General features: G+C 39.8%; 2 protein-coding genes and 1 long non-coding RNA gene across 6 annotated transcripts in view; 2 read left to right on the top strand and 1 right to left on the bottom strand.

Moving 5' to 3' along the window:
* Positions 1 to 1,670: 1,670 nt before the first annotated feature.
* LOC133487908 (uncharacterized) lies at positions 1,671 to 3,375 on the bottom strand. Its single transcript, XR_009791503.1, has 2 exons — positions 3,202 to 3,375; positions 1,671 to 2,526 (listed from the first exon to the last, which is right to left on the bottom strand). It is a non-coding gene; the product is annotated as an uncharacterized LOC133487908 (long non-coding RNA).
* An 814-nt stretch (positions 3,376 to 4,189) lies between these two features.
* LOC133487947 (protein tyrosine phosphatase type IVA 2-like) lies at positions 4,190 to 18,216 on the top strand. Of its 3 annotated transcripts, XM_061795273.1 has the most exons (9): positions 4,190 to 4,347; positions 4,883 to 5,022; positions 6,954 to 7,092; positions 11,271 to 11,702; positions 11,786 to 11,878; positions 13,613 to 13,743; positions 14,228 to 14,302; positions 15,157 to 15,309; positions 16,194 to 18,216. In XM_061795273.1, the coding sequence occupies exons 4-8, from the start codon at positions 11,607 to 11,609 to the stop codon at positions 15,266 to 15,268; spliced, it is 507 nt and encodes a 168-aa protein (XP_061651257.1). In that variant the 5' UTR covers positions 4,190 to 4,347; positions 4,883 to 5,022; positions 6,954 to 7,092; positions 11,271 to 11,606; the 3' UTR covers positions 15,269 to 15,309; positions 16,194 to 18,216. The 3 variants fall into 3 exon arrangements, with proteins under 3 accessions (XP_061651257.1, XP_061651258.1, XP_061651256.1); XM_061795274.1 differs by lacking the exon at positions 15,157 to 15,309; XM_061795272.1 differs by having other exon boundaries at positions 15,157 to 18,216.
* Positions 18,217 to 19,268: 1,052 nt separating this feature from the next.
* Positions 19,269 to 24,617, top strand: part of LOC133487754 (apoptosis-stimulating of p53 protein 1-like) — an 84,488-nt gene continuing 79,139 nt past the window's right edge. For both annotated transcript variants that reach the window (XM_061794831.1, XM_061794830.1), the window contains exon 1: positions 19,269 to 19,421. In XM_061794831.1, the coding sequence (XP_061650815.1) occupies positions 19,413 to 19,421 (9 nt within the window). In that variant the 5' untranslated portion in view covers positions 19,269 to 19,412. The remainder of the gene's footprint in view (positions 19,422 to 24,617) is intronic.

The following is a 24,617-nucleotide window of genomic DNA, read 5'->3' as shown; positions in this document are numbered from 1 at the left end:
TTGCAGAACCCAAGTGTGCTTCATTTTTAGGTCAAAAACTGATGGCTGAACTTTCTCCTTCCGGAATTCATGGATCCATCAATCAAAGTTATCCAGGTCCTGAAAGAGCAAAGCAGCCCAAGACCATCACACCATGTTTCACTGTTGGTATGATGTTTTTGTATGTCTCAAAAATGTTTTTTTGTCATAATGGCTGTCTGTTGTCATACTAAAGTGGCTCCAACTACCGGAGACAGATTCTTTGTGTGTTTTTGACATACTTGATTGATGATTCTTATGTTGTAAGATGACAGATGTAACGAGACACACACCTTCCAAAAAGATAAATTTTTATCTCACCAGTCTATATAATATCCTCCCAAAAGTCTTGGGAATCACTCTGATGGTTTTTTTTTTTTTTTTTTTTTTTTTTTGCAAAAGTAAGTCAAGCTTTTATGTTCTTTTTGGTCAGCAGTGTTTTTCGCCTTGGAACTCTGCCATGGATGCCACTTTTGCCTAGTCTCTTCCTCACTAATGAGTCATGAACTCTGACCTTAACTGAGGCAAGGGAGGCGTGCAGTTTTTCAGATGTTATCCTGGGTTTATTTGTGACCTCCTGGATAAGTCGTCGCTGTGCTCTTGGTGTCATTTTTGTAGGCTGGCCACCCCTGGGAAGGTTCACCACTGTTGCATGTTTTCTCAATGTGAGGATAATGGCTCTCCCTATGGTTCGCTGGAATCCTAAACCAGCTTTGTTGCAGCTTTTTTAGATCTTTTGTCCGACTTGATTTTTTCAGGACAGAATTTGTTTACATGATTTCTTAATTGAACAGGTCCGGAAGTAATCAGGCTTGGGTGTAATCAGTGAAAATTAACCAAAAATGGTGATATGCCACAATTAATTCATGATTTCACAAGGGGGTAATTACTTTTTCACACAAGGCCAGGTAACATTAGTTTTTTTTTTTCTTAATAAATGAAATCAACATTTAAAAACAGCATTTTAATTTCATTTGGCTTATATTTGTCTGATAGTTACATTTGTTTGATGATCTTAAACATTAAAGTGGGGAAACTATGCAAAAATCTAAGAATTTGAGAAGGGGGGGGGGGGGGGGGGCAATACTTTTCCACCGCACTGTGCACTAGTGCCAAAGTAATAATTGCAGTAAATATTTTTTAAAAACATAAATTTAGGGGAAAAAATCTAATGAAAAACAAATACTGCAAATAACTAAGCGTGCCTTCTTGTGCAACTGTAAATAGAAGACCCCCCAATTACTGATATTCAAACTCATAAATCATATTTCCATAAACATAATAAATCATATTTCAATTCAGTTTGTTGTTTTTCTATTACACCACAACTTTTCATAGTTGGGATGTTTTTCATTGTTTTTTGTTTTGTTTTGTTTGTTTTTTAAATGATTCGTACAGATGAGAGTAAGTAATGAGTCTCGGAGTATTTATTTCCCTCTAGGCAAATAAGTGGGGAACATTGTTGTTCCTACAGTGTCAAGGTCCTGCTCAGTGCTCTCGATTGTCTCTCTAGTTCCATAAAATACACACATAGCATGTTCATGGATAATTCTCTAAAACCTCCCTAACCTCCTTCCTAAAATTGCTATTGCTATCAAATGTACAAGCCGGTCAACATTTCCCTGAACAGTGTACTGTACATGACACACAAACACACTAACACAATGGATAGTTTTATTATTATATGGTTATTGACATTTTAAAACATGACAGGACAGGTAAGAAAAATGCATACTGTTTCCGTTCACTTGATACATATACGGAAGAATTAACAAGGAATGGATGTCTACGACCAAGAACTGTTTTTTAAATTGAATTTAGAATTCCATCCTTCTTGTTCCTCAATGCTTTTACCAGGAAGTCGTTCTGACATCACCTTATTATCGGGAATCTCAATTGTCTTACAGTAAAGCCACACCGAGGAGCAAGGGGCGAGGACGGAGGAGGTTCCACCGCAGTTAAACTCAAGAAAACTCACAAAAAAAGCACTTTATAACAGTGATGTATAAAAATAGGCGTACAGTATAACAGCAGGATCATAAGTAGAGCAGGATTTCACAAATAAAATAGTTCATCTTTTGCTTTTTCATTCCTTTCATTTCATTTTATTATTTTTTTATTCAGTTTTATTTGGGGCAGTATTTGCAGTAAAACCGAAATGAATGACACTAACTCATGGTTATTACACAATGAAAGTCTGTGACGTTCTCAAACACATTTTCCATTCTCTGCTGTACCTCTGCATCTTGACGTCTGCATGAAATGACGACATCGAGGAACGACGTCCAATCATTACTCCAAACCTTTGTCATTCCCGGCGCCTCGGGTGATCTCGTCGACAACTCGAGGGGATCTCTTGTGGGAGGAGCTTAATATGTATACAGAGGAGCGAGCATAGCTTTGAAGATTAGATCCGCCAACATGCTGGAGCAGCCCAGCTAACCGACGTGCCTACGTAACGGCCATGCTGGGGAGGTCGACGTTCCCATCAGAGGCAATGCATGGACTCTGAAATTAAATTGTAACATACTCTACTTTTTTTTTTTGTTAGCGTCAAGGCTTCTTTATACTCCCACGTTGCACCACGTGACCGACGCATTGGCCCGCGCGGCCCCTCTGCGTCGCATGACGTGCACACGGCAAAAATTGTTGCTGCTCGTAGACTGCCGCGGAGATTATCTCTCGTGATTGGTCCGTTTTAGTCACATGCTGTGATGACGTACACACCGTTACTCCCGGTTCCACATCGCACCAACGCTGCCGCCTTCTCGATCGATTTTGCAGCATAATTAAAAGTATCATCTGGTAATCTAGGTCCATTTGTTTGAGCAGACTCTGTTCCACAGTCGCCATTGTTGTTGCTTTGTTACTTGTTACGGAAAGGAAAGGAAAAAACGGCTACCGGAAATGGACACAAAATGCAGAGGAAACGCCACCATGTGGCGTCCTAGCCAATACCAGCCGTAGCGACACCCCTGACTTGGAGGAAAACTGCAGCACACTTTCAAAACAACGCGCGTGGGTTGCGCTCGAGTATAAAGGCAAACTGCATGCGGGATAGCCGCAGTGACGTCAGCGCGGTTCCCGTCCGCGCGAGTATAAAGAAGCCTTTAAGAGTGTGCTATCAATACAAGACTTTTTTTAAGTCAAAAAAAGATTTTAAAATGTACAAAATATTTTTACCTGAGTCCCCTTGTTGTCATTGTACAACGTTGTACGCAACTTTATGCAGTACAATGTGCTTGTATCCTTGGTCTTTTACTGTTCTTGCCATCGACACTTATGGGATGTGCTGACGACTTTGACCTTCCTAGCTAAGCCTCTCCGTCGGCACGCTGTTCCAAAGGGGCGTGTCTGATCTACCTAACATATCTGTCGGAGAAACAGAAAGTAATGAGATATACGATATGCAGGATCTCTCGTGGGAGGGACTGACAGCACATATATTGTTGGTAGATACGACACGCCCATTTTAAACTGCGTGTTTACGGCGACGCTAAGCTAGGGAGGTCAAATTCGTCAGTGCATTCCACGTGTGGACAGCATGAAAACAAAAAGACCGAGGAAGCCGGTACATTGTGCTACATGCGGTTGCGTAAAGCGTTGTTCGATTACGACAAGGGAACTGGGAGTCCTTTTCACATGTAAAAATGTTTTAGTTTTTTGTCTTTACATTGTTGTGCATTGATAGCATGCGCTACAACGTTGACAAAAAAAGAAACCCTCATGAAAATCGGTTGAGCAATGAGTAAATTACGACTTAATTTCAGTGTTCTACATGAATTGCATTCCATAGGAACGACGACCTCTCCAACATGGCCGCCATGTCGGCACATCGGTTAGCCGGCCGCTACAACCCAGTGGGGCATTATTACTATTCCCACGTAGTTTCTAGGCAGGACACGCCCCACTGCAACACAATTTAGTCCTGCGTCGCGGGAGGGGCAGGCTACGCAGATGTAACGAGATGACCATCCCAAACATGTATCCGATTTGTACGAAATAAAACAAATACATTTGTTTGTTTTAGTCACATACTTCTCCCGTCTGTAAGAACTACGGCGTGTTCTATAGGGATACAACAGGTAATCTTCGAGTGAATCGTTTTGGCACTAATCCGATTCCGTACAGGGCGTGTCTGCCTAGAAACTAAGTGGGAATCCTAATCACGCCCCGCTGGCGTATCTAGTGTTCATATCTATAGGCTGACAAGTAAACAGGGGCGAGAGGACCAACGAGGTTAAAGAATTGAGCTGTTCCCAGTATGGCTTCCCAAGCTGACTAAACCACTCAATTGAAAGCGCCTCGGTTTTTGTTGTGAACGTCGAGGTACGTGCTATTGGAACAATAACTTGGTTGCCTTTTGATTTTATTTTTTTGTGACCTGTTTTCCACGAAACGACCGAAACCGAATTGGATGTAAATACAGCGTTCTCGTTTTATGTGTCATGCACAGTTTTTATAATAACGTTGTTGTTGTTTTTTTTTGCATTGGGTGACAAATGTATTTATTTAATTCACGTTACATTGCAAACCAGTTGACTGGAGTGCAGTAATAACTTATTTCGGGGAAGTAAAATATTTGGCATATTGTTCAGTGAATCGGTCCTTGTTGTCTCTGAAACCTGACTTTCTTTTCTTTTCCTCAATGTCACTTGTCAGGAGCTGATGCGTCGATTTTTGTAAACGTAATCTAATTCAACATCCCAATATTTAACTGTGCCGCTATTTCGCATTGTGACACAGCACGTCACCTATTCTTGAAACTGATTTCGTCATTTTGCGAAATAACGTCAATTTCTCGTTGCCGCGATACGCTGCAAGCTAACCTAAGCTAATGGGTTTTCGTTGCACCACTGTTTAGCATCCAGCTAGCGGGCCGTTGGAAGCCAGGAGCAGAATCAAAACAACAGCAAGCATCATCATCAATGGTGTGTCTACATCCAGGAGCCGTCACATTGTCCTGTGTGTCCTCAATGAACAGTCTCCTCAGCTCACATCACAGTGAGTATTGCTCGTGTTTTAAACTAACAAGTTCCAGAAATAAAAACTCCTGAAATTATATTTTTCTTCTCGTCGTTTAAGAAAAGACTGATTGCTCAAACAAAGGTTCTTGTTCTTTGTAAAAAAATAAATAAAAAAATAAAACATTTTTAATTGAATTACTGTGGTGTGAAAAAGAGTTTGCGCCTTCATGATTTTTTTGTATGTCATACTTAAATTCTTCCCATCATCAAACATATTTAAATATTAGTAAAAGACAACAAAAGTAAACACAAAATGCAGTTTTTTTATATCAAGGTTTTTATTATGATAGCGATAAGAAATCCAAACATATGTGTGAAGAAGTGATTGGCCCCTAAACCTAATGACTGTTTGGGCCATCTTTACCAGCAACAACTGCAATCAAGGATTTACAATAACTTGCAATGAGTCTCTTAGAGCGTTGTGGTGGAGATGCGACTTAATGTTCTTTTTGCTCAGCAGTGTTTTCTTGTCTTGGAACTCTGCCGTGTAGGCCATTTTTGCACAGTCTCTTTCTTATAATGGAGTCATGAACACTGACCTTAACTGAGGCAAGCGAGGCCTGCAGTTCTTTGGATGTTGTTGTAGGGTCTTTTTGTGCTCTCTTGGATGAGTCGTCGCTGCTCTCTTGGGGTAGTTTTGGTCGGCCGGCCAGTCCTGGGAAGTTTCACCACTGTTCTATGTTTTCGCCATTTCTGGATAATGGCTCTCACTTTTTTTTTCTCCCTTAATAATAAAGACCTTCATTTAAAAACTGTAGTTTGATTTTGTGTTTACTTGTGTTGTCTTTGACTAACATTTAAGTGTGACAAATGTAAAACAAAAAAAACAAAAAAAAAAGAAATCAGGAAGGGGGCACTTTTCACACCAATCTAGGTCCATAAATTTCAAGATTTGGGATTTTTCCCAAAATTCCACGTTATGTATTCCAGTGGACCCCTGCATACTTGGAGTTTGGCACCAACAGATTCACCTATCCGTAAATTCTTTTTACATTTTTTTTCAACTTTTTTGATTTTTTAAAAAAAAATTTGGAGGGGGGGGGATATTTTTTCCTTTTGGGGTGGGAACCAACCACAAAAAAATTTTCATTGATGGTTTATTCCCACAAGAATTTTGTAGGGGTTTGAAAATATGTATGTTTCCAATGTAATTAAAATGGATACAATTATCCATGGATTTTCACGACTTGCGGTCCGGCCTGGTCCCGTCCACGTTATTCTTATTACCCTCTTTTGCAATTTAATGAATGGCTCTATATATGTTTTACATGCATTTCTGCAGATTTCAGGGCAATAGGTAAAATAGGGTAAAACAAGAGTTGAATACATTAAACACAAACAATATTTAGTAACCCTTTTTGCTCTGTACAGTATACCAGTTGTTTTTGATACATTTTTTTCTAATGTTTTCTATATGACGCTTTCAACAAAGTTCCCGATCTATCTTCATCCCCCAAACTTAGTTTCATAGACGTGTTTAATTTTTACGCCATTCAAACACAACTTTAAATTGGCATTTGCCTTGCTAGATCCAAAACGTATTTTGTTTTTCATTCCATTTAGAGAAAGTTTGTTTCTGTTGAACCATTTGTTTAATTTGATCAGTTCATGTTCTTATTTTACTGCGATTGGCTGGCAACCAGCTCACGCCCGAAGATAGCTGGGATAGGCTCCAGCACGCCCGTGACCCTAGTGAGAATAAGCAGAACTGAAGATGAATGAAAAAATGAATGAATGAATGTTCTTATATTAAGATGAATTCATTAATATCGTGTCCAGAGCAAAAAAATAAAAGATTTGTATTGCCAGCAAAGGTCACTAGCTTAAGAATCTGTGATACTCTGCAGGTATCATTTAGTCAGCGAGTCAGTAACTCAATTAACCATCCCATATTGTAACTTTTCTCAGGCTGCTCATGTATGGCAGTTGCAAGGCTTGAAGGGGAGTTCTGCCAAGCCCAGCACCTGTTGCTCATTGTGGACAAGTGAACCACAGAGACCAGAAAGACGCAAACGCTGCCATTCACACACAGACACGTGCGCACACGGTACGTCAGAGTGCATAAACATACGCGGACAAAATTGTCGGTAACCCTCTGTTCATGAAAGAAAAACCCACAGTGGTCACAGAAATAACTTTAAATTGACAAAGGTAAAAATAAACAAAAAAATTAATGAAAATTAACGAATGAAAATCAGACATTGGTTTTGAATTGTTGGGTCAACATAATTATTGGAAAAAAAAATAACTAATGAACAGGCCTGGACAAAAATGTTGATACCCCTAGAAAAGATGGAAAATAATTTGACCAAAGGGGCATGTTTAAACAAGGTGTGTCGTCCGATTAGCATCATAGATGTCTTCAAACTGGTAATCATTAAGTTGGCCTATTTAAAGGGTGACAAGTAATCACTGTACTGTTTGGTGACATGGTGTGTACCACACCAAATATGGGTTACATGAAACATAGAGGAGGCTATGTTATGTTCTGGGGCTGCTTTGCGCCACACGGTGTCTTGAATCTGTGCAGGGTACAATGAGATCTCAAGACCGTCAAGGTATTCTAGAGAGAAATGTGTTCCCCGGTGTCAGAAAGCTTGGTCTCAGTCTCAGGTCATGGGTCTTGCAACAGGATAATGAACCAAAACACATAGCTAAAAATACCCAGGAATGGCTAAGAATAGTGATGCACCAACATTTCGGCCGCGAAAAATGTTTTGGCCGAAAATAAGTAAAAAAAAAAAAAATAATAAAAAACTGTCTGGTACAGTACACTGGTCACATTGGTTTGGCTGGAAATGCATTGTAGTGGAGATTAGCCAACTTTGAAGGGCAGGGAAATTGGTAATTGTTTTTAGAGGGAAATACTGTAATATACGATAATGCTAGACCGCTCCATAAAGGCAGGGAGTGGAAAGAAATCGGTGTTACCGCTGCTACTTCAACTGAAAAGATGAACCTATAACTTAAAAGTACATTAATATAATACATCTTTATAATATAACCTTTATTAGTCCCACAATGGAGAAATTTGCATTTCAGCAGCAATAGTGGATACAGGAAATGCAAAAATAGCATGCAAGAAAAGGCTTGCAAATTTATCCGCCAGGTTGATTCAAATATTGAAGCCATAATTTATTAAAGATTACGATAATAATTGTAATAGGTAATATATAAGTCATGATTGTTGTGAAATTGAACAGTATGCAGAATTGTTATTATTATTTAGTTTTAAAATCCAATTGCATAATATACTCCAATAACTGTCCCACGGGAGTCTTCTTGACTTAATTTTAAAAATTTGAGACAAATTGTTCTGAAAATGAATTTCTGTCGGTTGGAAGCTTTGCAGTCATAGCCATAAATGCAATTTTACTTGGCATACTTTTATAATAAAAAATAGATGGGAATGATTTAATTTTATTAGACTTTACATCGATCTGATCGGCTTGATTGGTATCTGCCGATAATTAGCATTTTATGCTGATCGGCTTTAATGACATTTACGCCGCGTCGCCATCAAGTACGGTATATTTGAATACAAAAGCTAGTTCATTTTTAGCCTTGTCGCGTGTCTTTTGATGTAGTACTGTAACTATCTGACAACCAATAAAATTATTTAAAAAAAAAAAAAAAAAAAAAACGTCGGCGGTGTGGGACTGACAACACGTCTGAGACAGACAACATGTAATGCCTGGATCGGACAACAAGACGGTCTTTCACGGTTGCACTGTCAGACTAATGCAATAAAATGTATTCCAATACCACCGCATCCCGTCTTTTACCAACACTGGGCTTTATCTGGTCAACTCAAACACTCGTTACCATGGCAATGACATCGCAACGCATGTATTATACGAACAAAACTGGGAAAAACGTGTGGTGGTGGTCACCAGTGCTCGAGAGATTACGTTCTTTTAAGGATTGCTCGAGGTATGTTCATGTACTTTTAATACAACCCCTATTCCAATGAAGTTGGGACGTTGTGTTAAACATAAATAAAAACAGAATACCATTATTTGCAAATCATTTCCAACCTATATTTCATTGAATACACTATAAAGACAAGATATTTAATGTTCAAACTGATAAACCTGATTGTTTTTAGCAAATAATCATTAACTTAGAATTTTATGGCTGCAACACTTTTCAAAAAAGCTGGGACAGGTGGCAAAAAGAAAGTTGAGGAATGCTCATCAAACACCTGTTTGGAACATCCCACAGGTGAACAGGGTAGTTGGGAAAAGGTGGGTGGCATGATTGGTGCGTGAGAAAATAGTCCAACAGTTTAAGGACAATGTTCCTCAACGTACAATTGCAAGGAATTTAGGGATTTCATCATCTCCGGTCCATAATATCATCAAAAGGTTCAGAGAATCTGGAGAAATCACTGCATGTAAGCGGCAAGGCCGAAAACCAACATTGAATACCCGTGACCTTCGATCCCTCAGGCGGCACAGCATCAAAAACCGACATCAGTGTGTAAAGGATATCACCACATGGGCTCAGGAACACTTCAGAAAATAAATCTCAGTAAATACAGTTCGGCGCTACATCCGTAAGTGCAACCTGAAACTCTACTATGCAAAGCAAAAGCCAGAAACGCCGCTGGCTTCTCTTGGCCCGAGCTCATCTGAAATGGACTGATGCAAAGTGGAAAAGTGTTCTGGAGTCCGACGAGTTCACATTACAAATAGTTTTTGGAAATTGTGGACGTCGTGTCCTCCGGGAGGCCAAAGAGGAAAAGAACTATCCGGACTGTTATGGACGCAAAGTTCAAAACCCAGCATCTGTGATGATATGGGGCTGTGTTATTGCCAATGGCATGGGTAGCTTACACATCTGTGAAGGCACCATTAATGCTGAAAGGTACATACAGGGTTTGGAGAAAAATATGCTGCCATCCAAGCAACGTCTTTTTCATGGACGCCCCTTCTTATTTCAGCAAGACAATGCCAAACCACATTCTGCACGTGTTACAACAGCGTGGCTTTGTATTAAAAGAGTGAAGGTACTAGACTGGCCTTCATGTAGTCCAGACCTGCCAAGCTTCAACAATTAGTGTCCTCGGTTCCCAAACGTTTATTGAATGTTGCTAAAGAAAAGGTGATGTAACACAGTGGTAAACATGACCCTGTGCCACCTTTTTTGGAACGTATTGCAGCCATAAAATTCAAAGTTAATGATTTTGCTAAAAACAATAAAGTTTATCAGTTTGAACATTAAATATCTTGTCTTTGTAGTGTATTCAATTAAATATAGGTCGAACATGATTAGCAAATCATTGTATTCTGTTTTTATTTATGTTTAACACAACGTCCCAACTTCATTGGAATTGGGGTTGTACGATACCGCTCGTAAGCAGGCAACAAAACGTTAAGTAGCCTAGCAAGCTAGTGCTAGCACGAATGGTTGTACGTAAACATGCCAGCGGTATGTCGAATCAGGGTTAGCTAACCGCTCTAAAGTTTTGGTGTGTGCAAACTAATTTAATTACAATAAAGTAATTCAATTACAGTAAGTTAGCATCCATTATTTCTGTCATGTTGTAATGTTGGTTTGACCTGACTGATTAGAATACATGACCTGACGAGAGAAGACTTTTGAAGATACTCGGTATACAGTACACAATTATATACAGTAAATGAACAAGTCATTTAAATAGACACATTGCATCTTGTGATGGGATCGGTTATCGTTTTTTTAAACTCTGTGATCAGCCCCTAAAATCCTGATCGTCTAAAGCCTAATTTTTATATTCCAATTAATGTATAGCGCTTTGTGTTGCATTTTTGAAACATGCCGCCTGGAGAAAGCCCCTTTTTTAAAAAAATTAATAAATAAATAAAAATAATAATAATAAATACCTGCTGAGAGGTGCAGAAGTTTCTTTGAAAGTTAGAAAAATTGTTTGATTGCATTGATTGCCTCAAAAGGTCGTGAAACAAAATATTAAGTTAAAGGTACCATCATTTTTGTCCAGGCCTGTTTCATGAGTTTGTTTTTTAAAATCATTCTGTTGAACCACAATTCAAAAGCAATGTCTGATTTTCATTGGTGAAATTTCATTACATTTTTATTTATTATTACTTTTAGTAAGTTATTATTGTGGCGACTGCGAGTATTTCTGTCACTAACAGAGGAGTACCAAACATTTAGTTCCATGTGTGTAATTGTAATAATACAATATATACATGTAACACATACTTTCACTTATCTTTGCAGGCCCTCCCTGCCATCCTGTTAAATCACATGACGAAATCTCTGGGAAAAGCAGAGACTTTGTTTTTTATTTGTGGTCTCTACCTTATCTCCACTTGCTTTCCATACTTATCCTCTCATGTGCCCTTCTCAACTCTTTATCTGATTTACTTCTCTGAATGGGCTGACATTTTTTAAAGGAAGGCTGGACTGATCTTTTAAAAAAAAAAAAAAAAAAAAAAAAAAAAATTATTTAATGTTTTCAGTTTTTCCATCTAAGATTTTATCTACCATTCATCCTGTATATCACGAAACAGTTGCTATTCTATATTAAGAAGTACAGTGCTGTGGGTGTGCAAAATGAACCGTCTTGCTCCAGTGGAAATCTCTTATGACTGTTTAAGGTTCCTCATCACGCACAATCCCACGAATGCGCAACTTGGAAGGTTTATAGAGGTAGGCAATTCTTTTTTTCTTTCAACAACAGCTGTGGTATTACTGTTTGTCGTGACTTTAAAATAATATGTGTTGATCCAAAGGATCTAAAGACATATGGAGCTAACACCCTGGTAAGGGTGTGTGCTTCTACTTATGACAAGGGACCAGTGGAACAAGAAGGCATTCGAGTCCTGGTGAGTGATAGATTTAGGCCAGATTTTCCCAAATCCTTCTTTTTAATGATCCATAAAAATAGTTTGTGTTACTGAAAAACTGGGGAACTTGTAATTCCTTCAGGAATTATGTGTGAAGTCTGGAGATTTAATTTGAAAATATTTATTGGCTTGAGAAATTCTGCCCATGACCAAAAATTCCATTCAGAATAAATGAATAAACGGAAGGATTTAAACGCGATTAATAATGTACTATACACAGATGCAACGTTCCTCAGATGAAATGCACCTATCCCCTTAGGGGCTGTGAGCGGCATAGAAGAAGAATGCTTGTTTCAGAGCATTCACATCGAGGCATATTCTCCCGTATGCTTAAATCCGTTCTTCTCTGCGCAAATTCTCCCATCCACTTATGTCATGAATGCTCGTGCCAACTACGCACTCTGGGAGAAGCAACCCTGGAATGTGGCCGTCCACTGTCAAATCTGGAAGCGAGCGTATTTTGCCGTCAATTTAAGCCCCTTTTCTTTCGCCGCACTCTGGAGGCTGGAGTAAGTACAGCGCCCCGTGAAGATGAAACAGCCTATGGCACTTTGGAGACAGTTACAATATACGCCATACTACGTGGAAGAGACTCCCGGAAAGCTACCAAACATATTAAACTGTCACAATGTTTTCTTACCACCAACATTCACTTAAATTTCATTTCTTAGATAGGTACATTTACAGTATATGACAACAGGATGGCCACAAATCCTTGTGCAGGAGACGACAGCACAAGTACGCCAAAGGATTGTCAATCGGCATTTCTAGGGACGTTCACAATTGTACTCCAGTTAACGGCAGGACACTATCACCAGAGAGTGTATATGTTTAATCGACTACACGGTAATTATTTGCGACATCCCTCCCCCTTGTCGTGGCGAGGTGCATAAGCGCAACCCGCGGTGCGCGCTGCAGCTGGGAGTGGCCCCCGCTCGTTTTGTGACACATAACGCTTTGAATTTTGTCACACTAATGTCAAAAATTCAAACGTGCAATATGCTGGTGACTGCATATCACGGGCCCCAATGCGTGCAGTCATGAGCACACTATTACTTCCGAATGAAGCTGTGGACATGGGGTTCAAATCCCGGCCCCGCCTGTGTGGAGTTTGTATGTTCTCCCTGTGCCTGCGTGGGTTTTCTCCGAGTACTGCAGTTTCCTCCCACATCCCAAAAACATGCATGTTAGGTTGACTGGAGACTCTAAATTGCCCGTATGTGTTAATGTGAGTGTGAAAGGAAAACAAAGAAAGTAGTATCGAACAAGCTGTGACAGTAACAAATTTTGCTGGACAATATATTGTCCCACAAATTATTGCAGATAACCTATATCATTCTCAGCATTTTTTTTTTTAAACCAAATGAACCAGTGTGTATTGTCACGCTCATGTACAGGTTGATGTTTGAGCTTGACCACACACTGTGGTGGCGCAGTAAAATGCAGAAAGGAAAGTGAGGGGTTTCGTTCTCTGTATGGCGTGCAACACGAAAGACACAGCAGAGTGTGAACTGATTTTTTTCCTTGAGGGCATTATAATGAGTATAGGAAGTTATAAAAAAACAATAAAAAAACTGACATTGCCACCTTTATTTCTGTATATTTTTGTCCCCTCCAGTGGCCAGATGGTGAATTGATTCAACCGATATATCAATTGGAATATGGCGATGCATCGATTCATCAATATTTTTAACCACCCCTACTTTGTTCCAGGATATGCCATTTGACGATGGCTCGGCCCCCCCAGATGAAGTGGTTGATGATTGGCTGAGTCTTTTGCAGACAAAGTTTCGAGACGAGCCTGGCAGCTGTGTGGCTGTGCATTGTGTTGCTGGACTGGGAAGGTATGTTTTCCCTAGATGCATGATGTACTGTACATATGTTTATTTTTTCTGAATGCTGAACAGTAGTGGGTCACCTGGCTCTCGCAAACTGCAACTGGAAAATTGAGGTGGTCTGTCTTTCCCCTTTTTGGAAAGACTTCTGGGGGGGGGGGGGGGGGTCTGTGGGACATTATCATGCAGTTGAGCATTTGTAAAATCAGAATGCAATGATGTTGGGTGAGAGAGCATGCTTGGCTTTGCTTTGATCTCTGTTCTTGTTCATCCCAAACATGTTTGATGATGTTTGGTGCCTGCATTGGAAATGAGCTTTTTTCTTTTTTTTGGGTAAACGTCAACACATTTGGATGAATATTACTTTCTATCCACGGCCCACCCCAAACAGGTCTCAAAAGTGGGTTGAGAATGACTGACCGGTGTGAACTGATTGACGATAGGCTACACTGCCCTCCTCGTTAAGTTATCGGAATTGGCTTTTTGTCCCCAGAGCTCCAGTGCTGGTCGCCCTTGCTCTAATCGAGTGTGGGATGGAGTATGAAGATGCCGTTCACTTCATAAGACTGTGAGTACATTAGCACCTAATGCCACGTTATTTTTGTAGTTTGTACATGGCAGCCTTTACACTTTCCCAGTGGTTCTTAAACCTTTTACACCAAGTCCAGTCCTAAAAAAAAACAAAAAAAAAACTTAACTCTTCAAGTGCCAGCATTATGACCAACATTAAAATACAGTCGTGTAGTAGGCCATCAGGTTCATCAAAACCGAGAGTTATTCATCCTGAGAAGTACACGAGCAGTGTAATAACTTTGTCTGTGATCTTTCTACAGTCCTGTATTTTATATGTACCTTTTTTTTTTTTTTTAAGCCTCCTGTGGTCGTATAGAGAATGAGCACTTGTGGTAAAAGACTTAAAGCAATGCATCTGGTTTGTCCTTGTTCCTGTGATGTCTCTATCAAATAAATAAAAAGAAGACAAAGTCTAAAATTTGGAGACACTTCTCCATTCAATAGCATGAGAAAGTGTTTCTTTTGAGTGGTAATTGTATATTTCATATTATTGCAAGCCACTGTAACATTGCACAGTGTGAACATGAACACTGAGCTTAAATACAATACTAAACACGTAACTATTAAATCAATTAACATGTATTTCACAAAAGTTAAATACAAATTGTACCTAACTAAAAGGTTTAAAACAAACGTATTAAAGATGAACTGCAAATGTATTGTCCTAAAAATTTAAATACAACTGAACTGTAGTTGGCAGTTGCAGTGATTTCTTTCGCATGCCACTAGAGGCAGCCCAGATAGCACCAGTGGTACTGGTACCACACTTTGAGAATCACGGGGTACCTTACTCACAAAAGTATCCTTTTTCTGAATATTGGGTTCAAGCATCATGATGTTGTTTTCCAGGAAGCGCCGTGGAGCATTCAACTCAAAGCAGTTGCTTTTCCTGGAAAACTACAAACCCAAACTGTGCTTGCGCTCCAAAGATGCTAACGGACAGAGTTGCACAATACAGTAGGAATCGACAAGCGCAGCTTCCTGCCACCGTAGGCGGCTCAGGCATGTTTTGATGATGATGTATGTTAAAAAATGTTAAGACGTCCATAAAACATCTACCGGTAATTAAGATTATCCAAGAAGTAATTAGACTTGTAATAGCTTGAAGTCCTGGGGACTTCTCGCTCCATCGATTCAGTCCGCAATCCATAATTAGATATTACACATGGAAAGTTTTGGATCTTAATGTTATGGTAAAGCTGAAGTACACATCAGCTGTTCAAATTATGTCAAAACAAGATCTCACCGAGTCGAACTGTTCTTCGTTTTGGTTTATCCATCCATGACAACGTGCACTGTGAGCAGGCACGTTGTCATGACAAAGCAGCCATGAGTTGCCCCGCCTCAGCGCTTTCCTCTTCTCACACACCGAACACAGCAAACACTGCAGAATCTCTTTTGGGGCTTGCTGGTTGATTGTCTGTATTTTGGTGTTTTTAGCTATTTAGTGGCCACTTACAAGGAATTCATGCTGTCTATTTCTATACTTAAAATGAACCCCAACTGTAATGACCAATATGTCTGAAAATACAACCACTGACATACAGTGTTACATATTTCTAAGTTATTCAAGTTTTAACACACACCAAAGATTCTGTTCCACCGCCAAATCTAGAATCTCGTCCTCCAATACAGAAATCTCACGTGATCCGATATGATCTAACAAAAACGAAGAAGAACGAAAGCAATAACCGCAAAGCACAAGACGTAACATGGAAGAGGCGATACGAGGAGAGGGGATGATGAGGGTCTTGGATCTGTTTTTTTAACAGAAAAATCCCAAACTACAAAAGAAGAGGGGGATAAAAAAGATCACTGGGGGAAAAAAAATCATGGACAGACAGCATGACATTTGACTTTTTTTTGTTTTGTTTTTTTCCTTGCAGTGACATTAAATAAGCACCCACGGGCTTCCCACAGCTTCACGAGCTGGGCCTCCATTTCTGGGATCCAAAATGTTGTTTTATATTAGCACGTTTTTTTCTTTCTTTTCTTTTTTTTTTTTTTTTTTTTTTTTCCCCCCCCACCCACTCCCTTGTTCCTCAGTCAGGTCACGTCTTGATTGGTTCCATTCCGTTTGACGTCACACTTGACGGAGGTCGTGACTCTGGAGTCGTCAGCTTGCCCCACACGTATGAAGATTTTTATTTTTTTATTTTTTTTTTCCCCCCATAGTTAATATTATCAGTCCCAACCCATTTCGGACCCTCTCATTGGGGCAGTTCACTCTAAACACACCTCAGACCACAGGATAATCTTTTCATTAAAACACAAGATAATCTCGTGTTTGTCGTCCCGGATTGGGAAGGGGCAAAATTGACCGAATAAACAGCCCGATTATCTTTGTGTGTACTAGACCTGAGAGATTTAAGATTGGCTCATATTTTGTGTAGTAGTTGTATTTATATATATATATATATATATATATATATATATATTTTTTTTAAACCACTCAAGTTAGGTTTTTTTTTCCTCAGAACAATAATTTGTACAAATGTATTCCTGCACTATGGAAATATACAGTACAGTTGATTGTGTAATGATAAAATGAGACAAAATGTTGAAGTGTAACATTTATCTTAAGGTATATGTATGTATAACTGTCAATTAGAAGTTATGAAAACCTTCCCATCTGGCATTCCAAGAATGTGACAGGTTCGCAAATAATTGTGGCTCTGATAATGTCATTGATAAATAACGTTTTTTTTTTTTTTTTTTTTTTTTTTGCATCTAAACAAAAAATATTGGAATTTGTTCCATTCAACAACCGCCTTTGGTTAATACAGAGCAATAAATAAATAAATAAATACATGTGGTGCGATGAAGTCGAGCTTCTTTTGTCAAGTTTGTGCTTTTCACTTGTCACTCCACATTCAGATGAATGTTTTGTTTGTTTTTAAATGTGTACTTCCAATCTCTCCTCTTTGACCTGTGTCCAGGGTGTAGCGCCGATAGTTCAGCGAGGATTTTCAATTTTCAGGTGTATGTCAGGTGAAGGTGAAATGTATTAGGCAAATGTTGCTGTATTATATAATAATAATGTATCTATTTGTCCCGTGTCATGTCACTGTGTTTTTCTATAGAATCACCTTATACTGCAATGGTTTTCCCAGTGGTCACCAAGTCTAAAAGGGAAATTGGTTAAAAATTGTTGAATCTACAGTGCTGTAAAAAAAAAAAAAGTATTGCCCCCTTCCTGATTTCTAGTTTGCATGTTTCTCACATTTAAAAAGTTTCCAATCATCAAACCAACACATGTACGGCCAGATAATTCTGGATTGCCCCCCCCCCCGTGACCTTAATAAATAAAATCCTCATTTAGAAACTGCCTTTTGTATTTACTTGGGTTGTCTTAATGAGATGTTCAAAGTGGCTGGGTCTCTAAAAACATTTAAGTATGATAAATATGCAAAAATCAGGAAGGACAAATTAACTTTTTACTTGGCACTGTATGCTTAATAGTTTGTTGATTGTCTTATCTGTAAGAAGAAATTGTGATTACAATCAGGATCATCTTCCTCAGTTTCCTGTCCCCTTTTGCGCCATGTCCCCACTTTATGTGGTCTGTCAGCGTGGTGTACTGTATAGTATTGGATCACTAGTATCCATGCCATACTGTTAATGGTCAGTAATGTGCATGGTAACGGCAATGGGGTTTGCGACCTGCGCTTTGTGCAACCATGTGATGCAAACACTCCTTGTTATTGTTCCAACCGTAGAGCACATCTTTTACCCAACATGCCCAAATTCCTTTTCATCTCTGGTACTCTCTTGGGCATTGTGTTAAATGCTGTCAACAATGTCTTAGTTTTCTTTGCTGTTCCTTTTGATCTATTTATACCTCTTATTTACTTATTTCACTGTGTTTCTGTGTGAATTGCCTCCTGACATTAAACCTGATAAGTAGTCTTTTTGTGTACTTGTACAACACGTAAACACTAGAGGGACTATCCACATTCACACACACTTCAATAAGACATTTAGGGGAAACCCAATGTTTTTCATTTCTACATTCTTACTACATGGGAATGAATGTTTAATATATGCGGTCCCATCGACACAAACACACAAAAAAAACAATGTGTGAGTGGCTGACTGACTGAGAGATGAACTTTAAAACAGTCTGTCGAGGTTCCTAAAATACAAAAAAAAAAAATCAAACTTGGACAAGTTCGTCTCCATCGTTGGTGTTGTTGGTTTCTATGGACAGTAGAGGGCGCCAACGTCTCGCTTTTTATTATATATATATATATATTTAAACAAATTTAAATGAACAATGTTTTTTCGTCCAAAACCTGTTTTATCGTTGACTTCGATTATATAACCGAATAAGATCTGATTCTGTACGAATATTCATTCGCACGTGACTGAGAAGTCACAGGTCGCTTTTATTTTGTTTGGGTTTCAAAGGAGGTCATTGGGTGACTAGCAAATAAAGTTCAGGGCGGCCGCAACAAAACGTATCGAATAGACATTGTGTGGAAATGTTTGGTGAAAACATCATTAAATAACCAAATTGTTATCGAGATGTGAGGCTGATGTATGATGTGCGATAAAACTAGTCGGCTTTTACCTCCGTCTGCCAACAGGGGGCGACCTATAAGCGACTCTCCCATGTCTGAAAAATATTATGCCAGTTTTCTGTTCCTGCTCAGTGTTCGTTTTGAACATTTTGAACGAGGCCATAAACCGTAATGTGTCGGATTGGGGGGGGGGAGACAGATGTGACGGATGAGCTGAGCGGGACGGTGACCCAGTTCAAACTGACAACACTGGAAGCTCGCCAACTGATGAGCAAACAATCAAGTGCTGCTGTTGTTTTTTTTTTAGTTCAAGTGCTATTCTTGTTTCTTAAAACCACGTGAGGTTTGCCTGGGTGAAACGATCAAGCATTAACAGAAGAAGGAAGGAAAGAAGGAAGGAAGAGGGGAGGAAGGGACAGGGGGAGCGGGGGGGAGGGGTTGACAGGAAAGAAGGGGAGCAGGAGTTTTGGGTTTTCCATGCATCTGCAGGTCTGCTGCAACTCGGAGAAAGAAGTCTGGGACACACAAGGAAGAAGCAGCGACGAGAAAGTTATTTTCTCCAAGCAGCTGTGAGCAGCAGTAATGTTGCCGGTGAGTTTTTTATTTTATTTATTTTTTTAATTTTGTATTTATTTTTGTATTTATTATTAAAAAATTTTAAATGATGGGATGAAGCACGCATTTGATTGATTATTGGCAGCCACGAAATAGCGCAACATGTGACTTCAAGTCCAAGTTGGAGGAGGAAAATGTAACACTGCTAGTTCAAATGTACTTTTATCTCGAATAATCATTGGCAGGTCATAGAAAACATACAGTTCATTGATTATAATAGTCAGTAATAGATACGGACAAACTTGACCCTGCATTTTTTTCTGCGGAGGTGGTTTTGGGATGATGATGAAGAATTTTAGCAGTAAAAGCAGACTGATTGGATGGAAATGTCTGGTTTGGCAGTTGAACGTGTAAAATCTGTGGATGATATCGAATGTATACATACATCAGAATTGGAATTTTTAATCTCAGTCAGTCTACGTCAGAATCACTTGTTCTCGAAATACAGTACCACTGATATTCAACTATTTAAATTCATGAAACAACTGTGGGCCATACTGAAAGAAAAGTGAACTTTGAAACATTTGAGTCCACGCAGGTAAGTCACTGACGGTGCAGCGGTTCGCTCACCTGACTTCCCGCTCAGTTCTCAAGAGTGTGAATAGTTGCCTCACTCTGTGATTGACTTAATGTTTGAGATCATCAAACAAATGTAAATATCAGACAAATATTACCCAAGTAAACATAAAATGCCATTTTTTATTTATTAAGAGTGGGGGGGACAAACTGTGCAAAGCCACCTGGCCCTGTGTGAAAAAGTAATTGCCCCTTAAACCTACTAATAGTTCGGGCCACCCTTATGGGCTGAAATATGTGCCACCACAAACTGAATTTGAATCATTTATATTTGAATTTGAATTGCTTAACATGAATAATTGCATGAAAAACTGAATCTGAATAGTATCATTTGAAATTGAATGTATTAGTTTTGAACTGAAGTCCAATAAACTTGAAACTGAATGTAAGTTTATAAAATGTATTCTGGTTTCTCTGAAACTGTATTTGATCCTCACTGAAATGCTCAAGCTCTATATATTTTCGCATTGTTCAATGTGAGTTCTACAAATGCAGCTTCAAATTAGCTGTGACAGACATCCGGGTACTTCAGGAATAGCAATCGATCGCAGATACACAGATCTTCTCTTTGGCCAATCAGCGCCTTTGTTTTTGAGCACGTAACATAGGGCCTCCCTGGAAAGTCACATTTCCTAAACAGCGCTTAACCTTTACTTTTGTAGAATGCTTCATAAGGTCAGGGAGAAATAAAAAGGTGCTTTTTTCAAACATAGGAAAGACAGTGTATTGTTTGGAACATATCAGACCGAAGTCAGGTATTAGTATGTCATCTGTTTTGTTTTTGTTTTTTTTCAACAAAATGTAATCCGGCATTGAACTCTATGCCCTAGGCATTACTGACACCGAGGGATAGAAACAGCACACTGCACATACTGATACAGACAGCTCTGTTTAAAAACAAATTTGACTTCACTCCAGACCGACCAAAGTATGTGACAAGTGAAATTCACATTGAGATCTTGACGAGATGGTTTTTTATGGCTCTGTCAAATACTGTCATCCATGATGCCTGCGGCTCCATTGATGACTTCAAACATCTTGTTTACGCTGGAATATTTTGGGTGCACACGAAAAGCCGTCTCAGTCTTCTGAACCTTCCTATTGGATTGTTGAAGGTTGCAAGAAAGGATGATGCTTTATCCAGCTCTATGTAGAGGAACGGCCAGTATGCTGGAGATTACGTCCTCTATGGTGTTTCCGCTTGATTATCTTTATTTAGGTCGTTTGGTTCGACGCAGGGTCTGATCTTGTCCTTGTGTGTGACAACCACCATAAAGCTGACCCACTCTGTGGGCTGGTCTACCTTGATAATGTAGCCTCCCTCCTCCATCTCAGCTAATTTCTAAATTATGTTTTCTCTGAGTGCTGCTAGTTTCTGCGAACTGCATGCCCGATGCCCTTGGTGTCTGCATCAATTTTGACCATGTATTTGCCTGGCGAAAACCTTGTAGTGTGTGTTAGTTCTGGAAAAACATCCAGCCCTATTGGTTCTTCTTGCTACAGTGTGGTATTATCGGCAGCACTCACCTCGATTATTTTGGCACCATCCTGCAGGGAATCGAGCTGCGCAATTAGGCCTTACGCTTCGGCTGTAGTAACACTGAGTAGGTTTTCCTGAGCAATGTCCTTAATTTCTATCTTTGTTTCTGTTTCAGCGCCGCTGTAGTTAAGTGGTAGATTTACTGCAGCAACTGGTATCAATTTGTGCTTCGAGTATGAGCACTGGATGCTGTTTGAGAGCTTTCGCTCTCCTGTAGTATTGGGAACGATAAACCAATGCGACCGGATATCCGTTCGTAAAGCTGAGATATACAACTGTATCAGTAAGAGACCCCATAATCGATACAATATCTGTCAGGAATCCTTAGATATTTCGGTTGGAGGGCTCTGGACCGGATATCCTGAGGCTAGGAATCGGTTGCCTGAGACTTTACAGTTTTCATCTCTGACAACAAGTGCGAGAACTCTCACGCTGTGTGCCGTTCAAGTAACTTGCTTACGCCCAAAAACAGCAGTGGTGGGCACTACCAATGCTACTAGACTAACTGTCCTGTCCTGTCCTGTTCAGCTGCATGGCCTTGCAGAATGGTGGATTTGTATGCCTTTTGTGCTGGAACACTTTTGCTGTACAACAGGGGAATTTGAAATACTCCTTCTGCTTATTTGTAAAGTGTTTAATTATTCTGATGTTTATTGAAAATGCAGCCAGACAGAAAATGGTTTTAGGGGACAGACAGAGGGATAGAGTGGACAAGGGGAATAGGAGTGCGAACCACAGCAGAACCATAGTTAGACAGTCGATATTTGAGCACAAGTAACATTACAGCTGTCAAATCATGTTTTTAATTTGTGGATGGGGGGATCCGGTGAGGACATGCAATAACTAACTGAGATAACAAGATGAGAGTGGTCAGAAAAGAGCAGGGCAGGACAGGATGTGGGAAATGAGCAAGGCATTGCTACTGACCAGTGGTTCGGTGGGATTCTTTTTAGTGTCAAAACACTTGTAAGAAGCTGTGAGTTCATATTTTAGTATAACCTGTGTTGTAATTAGTGGTCCCAGCACAAGCAATTAAAGCCTATAGCGTGTCTATCGAACTTATTCGTGAAGGGACATATCATATCATATGCATGTTAGTCAAATGGTGTACGGAGCTGCGGCCAAGCCTGCGAGCCCATCCAGCGGAGGACTCAACCAGGTGGACGCCACCCACTCCCCAGGACCCAGGCGGTCTCCAACCCGCGCCTCGATTACTCCCAAAGTGAGGGGCACGGGCACCGGACCACCGCCCCCAATGCCCAATCCTCACCCCTTTCGTGGTCACAGCGATAGAAAAGTAGCGTTCACAGACGCTACATTTCCCCCGGCAGTTGTAAACATTGAATGCAACGTAACGTGACATAGCTACTCTCAAGTCCGGCGGCGAAATGTGTGCCGAAGATTGTAAACATGCAGACAATATGTCAAAGCTGGGTACATCTCGGCAATTCCCATGGGCTATATACCTCACCAAACTAACGCTTCTTCTCGAGCCCATTCAGTCCACTTATGCGTTCCATTGTTGGTACTTTGCGACTCCAAGAATAAACTACCAAGAGGACACACAGCCAGCTATGTCCCGAAGCCCATCGGCAGTCGAGCTAAGCTAGTCATCACGACTTAAAGCTCAAAAAGTCAGTTAGCACTCAGCAAGCAGTGCGATTGTATAAAAAAAAAAAAAAAAGCATTGCGTGTGTGCAATGGCGGTCCTAGTTTGAATGGCACCATGTGCTAGACACCCCTTAGCTGTTAACGGTTGTTTGTTTGTGCAGATTATTTTCTGTACAAAACAAATTGTTGTGGTCTATTTAAATAATTTGATTTTAAAATATAGATATATAATATAGTTTGTTTATTTTTTTTACAGTGCCATCAAGCAACAATTCTCAGAGATAAATGGTCTTTTACATGTTTGAAAAAAGGTTTAGACGAATGTCATTTTAAAGAATTGGGTTAAGTTAAGTGAACTCAAGATTCTTTATGATTAACGTCTACATCAACAAATGTTAACTATTGCATTGTTTCTGCACCAAATCGAATCATATCGAATAATCGTATCGCTCCCATACTGAACCGTATCGTATTGTTACGCGCTTAAAGGTATCATTTTCGAATCGAATCGTAACCTGTGTATCGAGATATGTATCGAATCTGCCTCGTGCCAGAGATTCCCAACCCTATTCTCCTGGGTTCTCTAGTGAGTTATAGCTGTCCAGGGTCATGTTGCACTTTGCGCTGGCGTCTATTCTGAACTCCACCTACTGATCCAGAATGTTGATGTTTACCACCCATAAGATTTGCCAAAAATGACAGTCTGTAAAAATGCTGAGTCTGGTTGGAACGGCCACTTCAACCTGAGTACCATGCAGCAAGAATTTTGACACTTGACACGTTGTGAGTTGTAGCACACTACACTGCCCAGTAGTTTGGTTTGCAGTAGTGTGAACACAGGCGATTGCTGGATAGTTTCCTTGATTCCATGCATTTTTTTTTTTTTTTTTTTTTATGTGGGAGGAGTGGGGGGGGGGGGGGGGGGTGCCATATCTAAAGCTGCTGTTTGTTTGTTTACCTAGTGTCTGTCTCTGTTGATAGGTTGCCGGCTGGGCTTGGTTGTGTGTATTTTTTATTGTACAAAGCTTTGGTCTGGTGGACACTGGTAACGTTGACACATGTGGATCTTCCTTTATAACAATAATCATTTTGTTTTTGTGACATTTCATCCTGCTGGGGAATCTCTTTCGCTTTGGACAATGTTAAGTCTTCCTTCCAAAATCTTCCCCTGCACTCTTTTTTTCTGTCACTCCTGCTATTATAGCATCAATTTGAATGTCAGCGTACTAATAGTCCATTAGAAGTAGCTTCAAGTCTTTCACAAAGTGATCAAAACTCTCTGTTGGGCCTTACTTCCTTTTTATTATTATTTTTTGCTTCCTTTTACTTCCTTTGTTTGAAACGATGCCTCACTATCATCTCATTTTTCCTTGGCCTCATATAGTTGGCAAACATATTCCAAAATTCAACAGTATCTTAACTCTCAACATCAGCCCAGTCCAACG

Source organism: Phyllopteryx taeniolatus, chromosome 13 (genome assembly GCF_024500385.1).
Source record: "Phyllopteryx taeniolatus isolate TA_2022b chromosome 13, UOR_Ptae_1.2, whole genome shotgun sequence".
In the NCBI taxonomy this organism is placed as follows: domain Eukaryota; kingdom Metazoa; phylum Chordata; class Actinopteri; order Syngnathiformes; family Syngnathidae; genus Phyllopteryx; species Phyllopteryx taeniolatus.
The sequence above is the reverse complement of the archived record's forward strand: the minus strand, read 5'-3'. Positions and strand labels throughout refer to the sequence as shown.

Coding starts and splice junctions, on each gene's coding strand:
- LOC133487947 (XM_061795273.1), top strand. CDS start 11,607: ATGAACCGTCTTGCTCCAGTGGAAATCTCTTATGACTGTTTAAGGTTC. Junction 11,879..13,612: donor AAGAAGGCATTCGAGTCCTG/GTGAGTGATAGA, acceptor ACTTTGTTCCAG/GATATGCCATTTGACGATGG. Junction 13,744..14,227: donor TGTGTTGCTGGACTGGGAAG/GTATGTTTTCCC, acceptor TTTTGTCCCCAG/AGCTCCAGTGCTGGTCGCCC.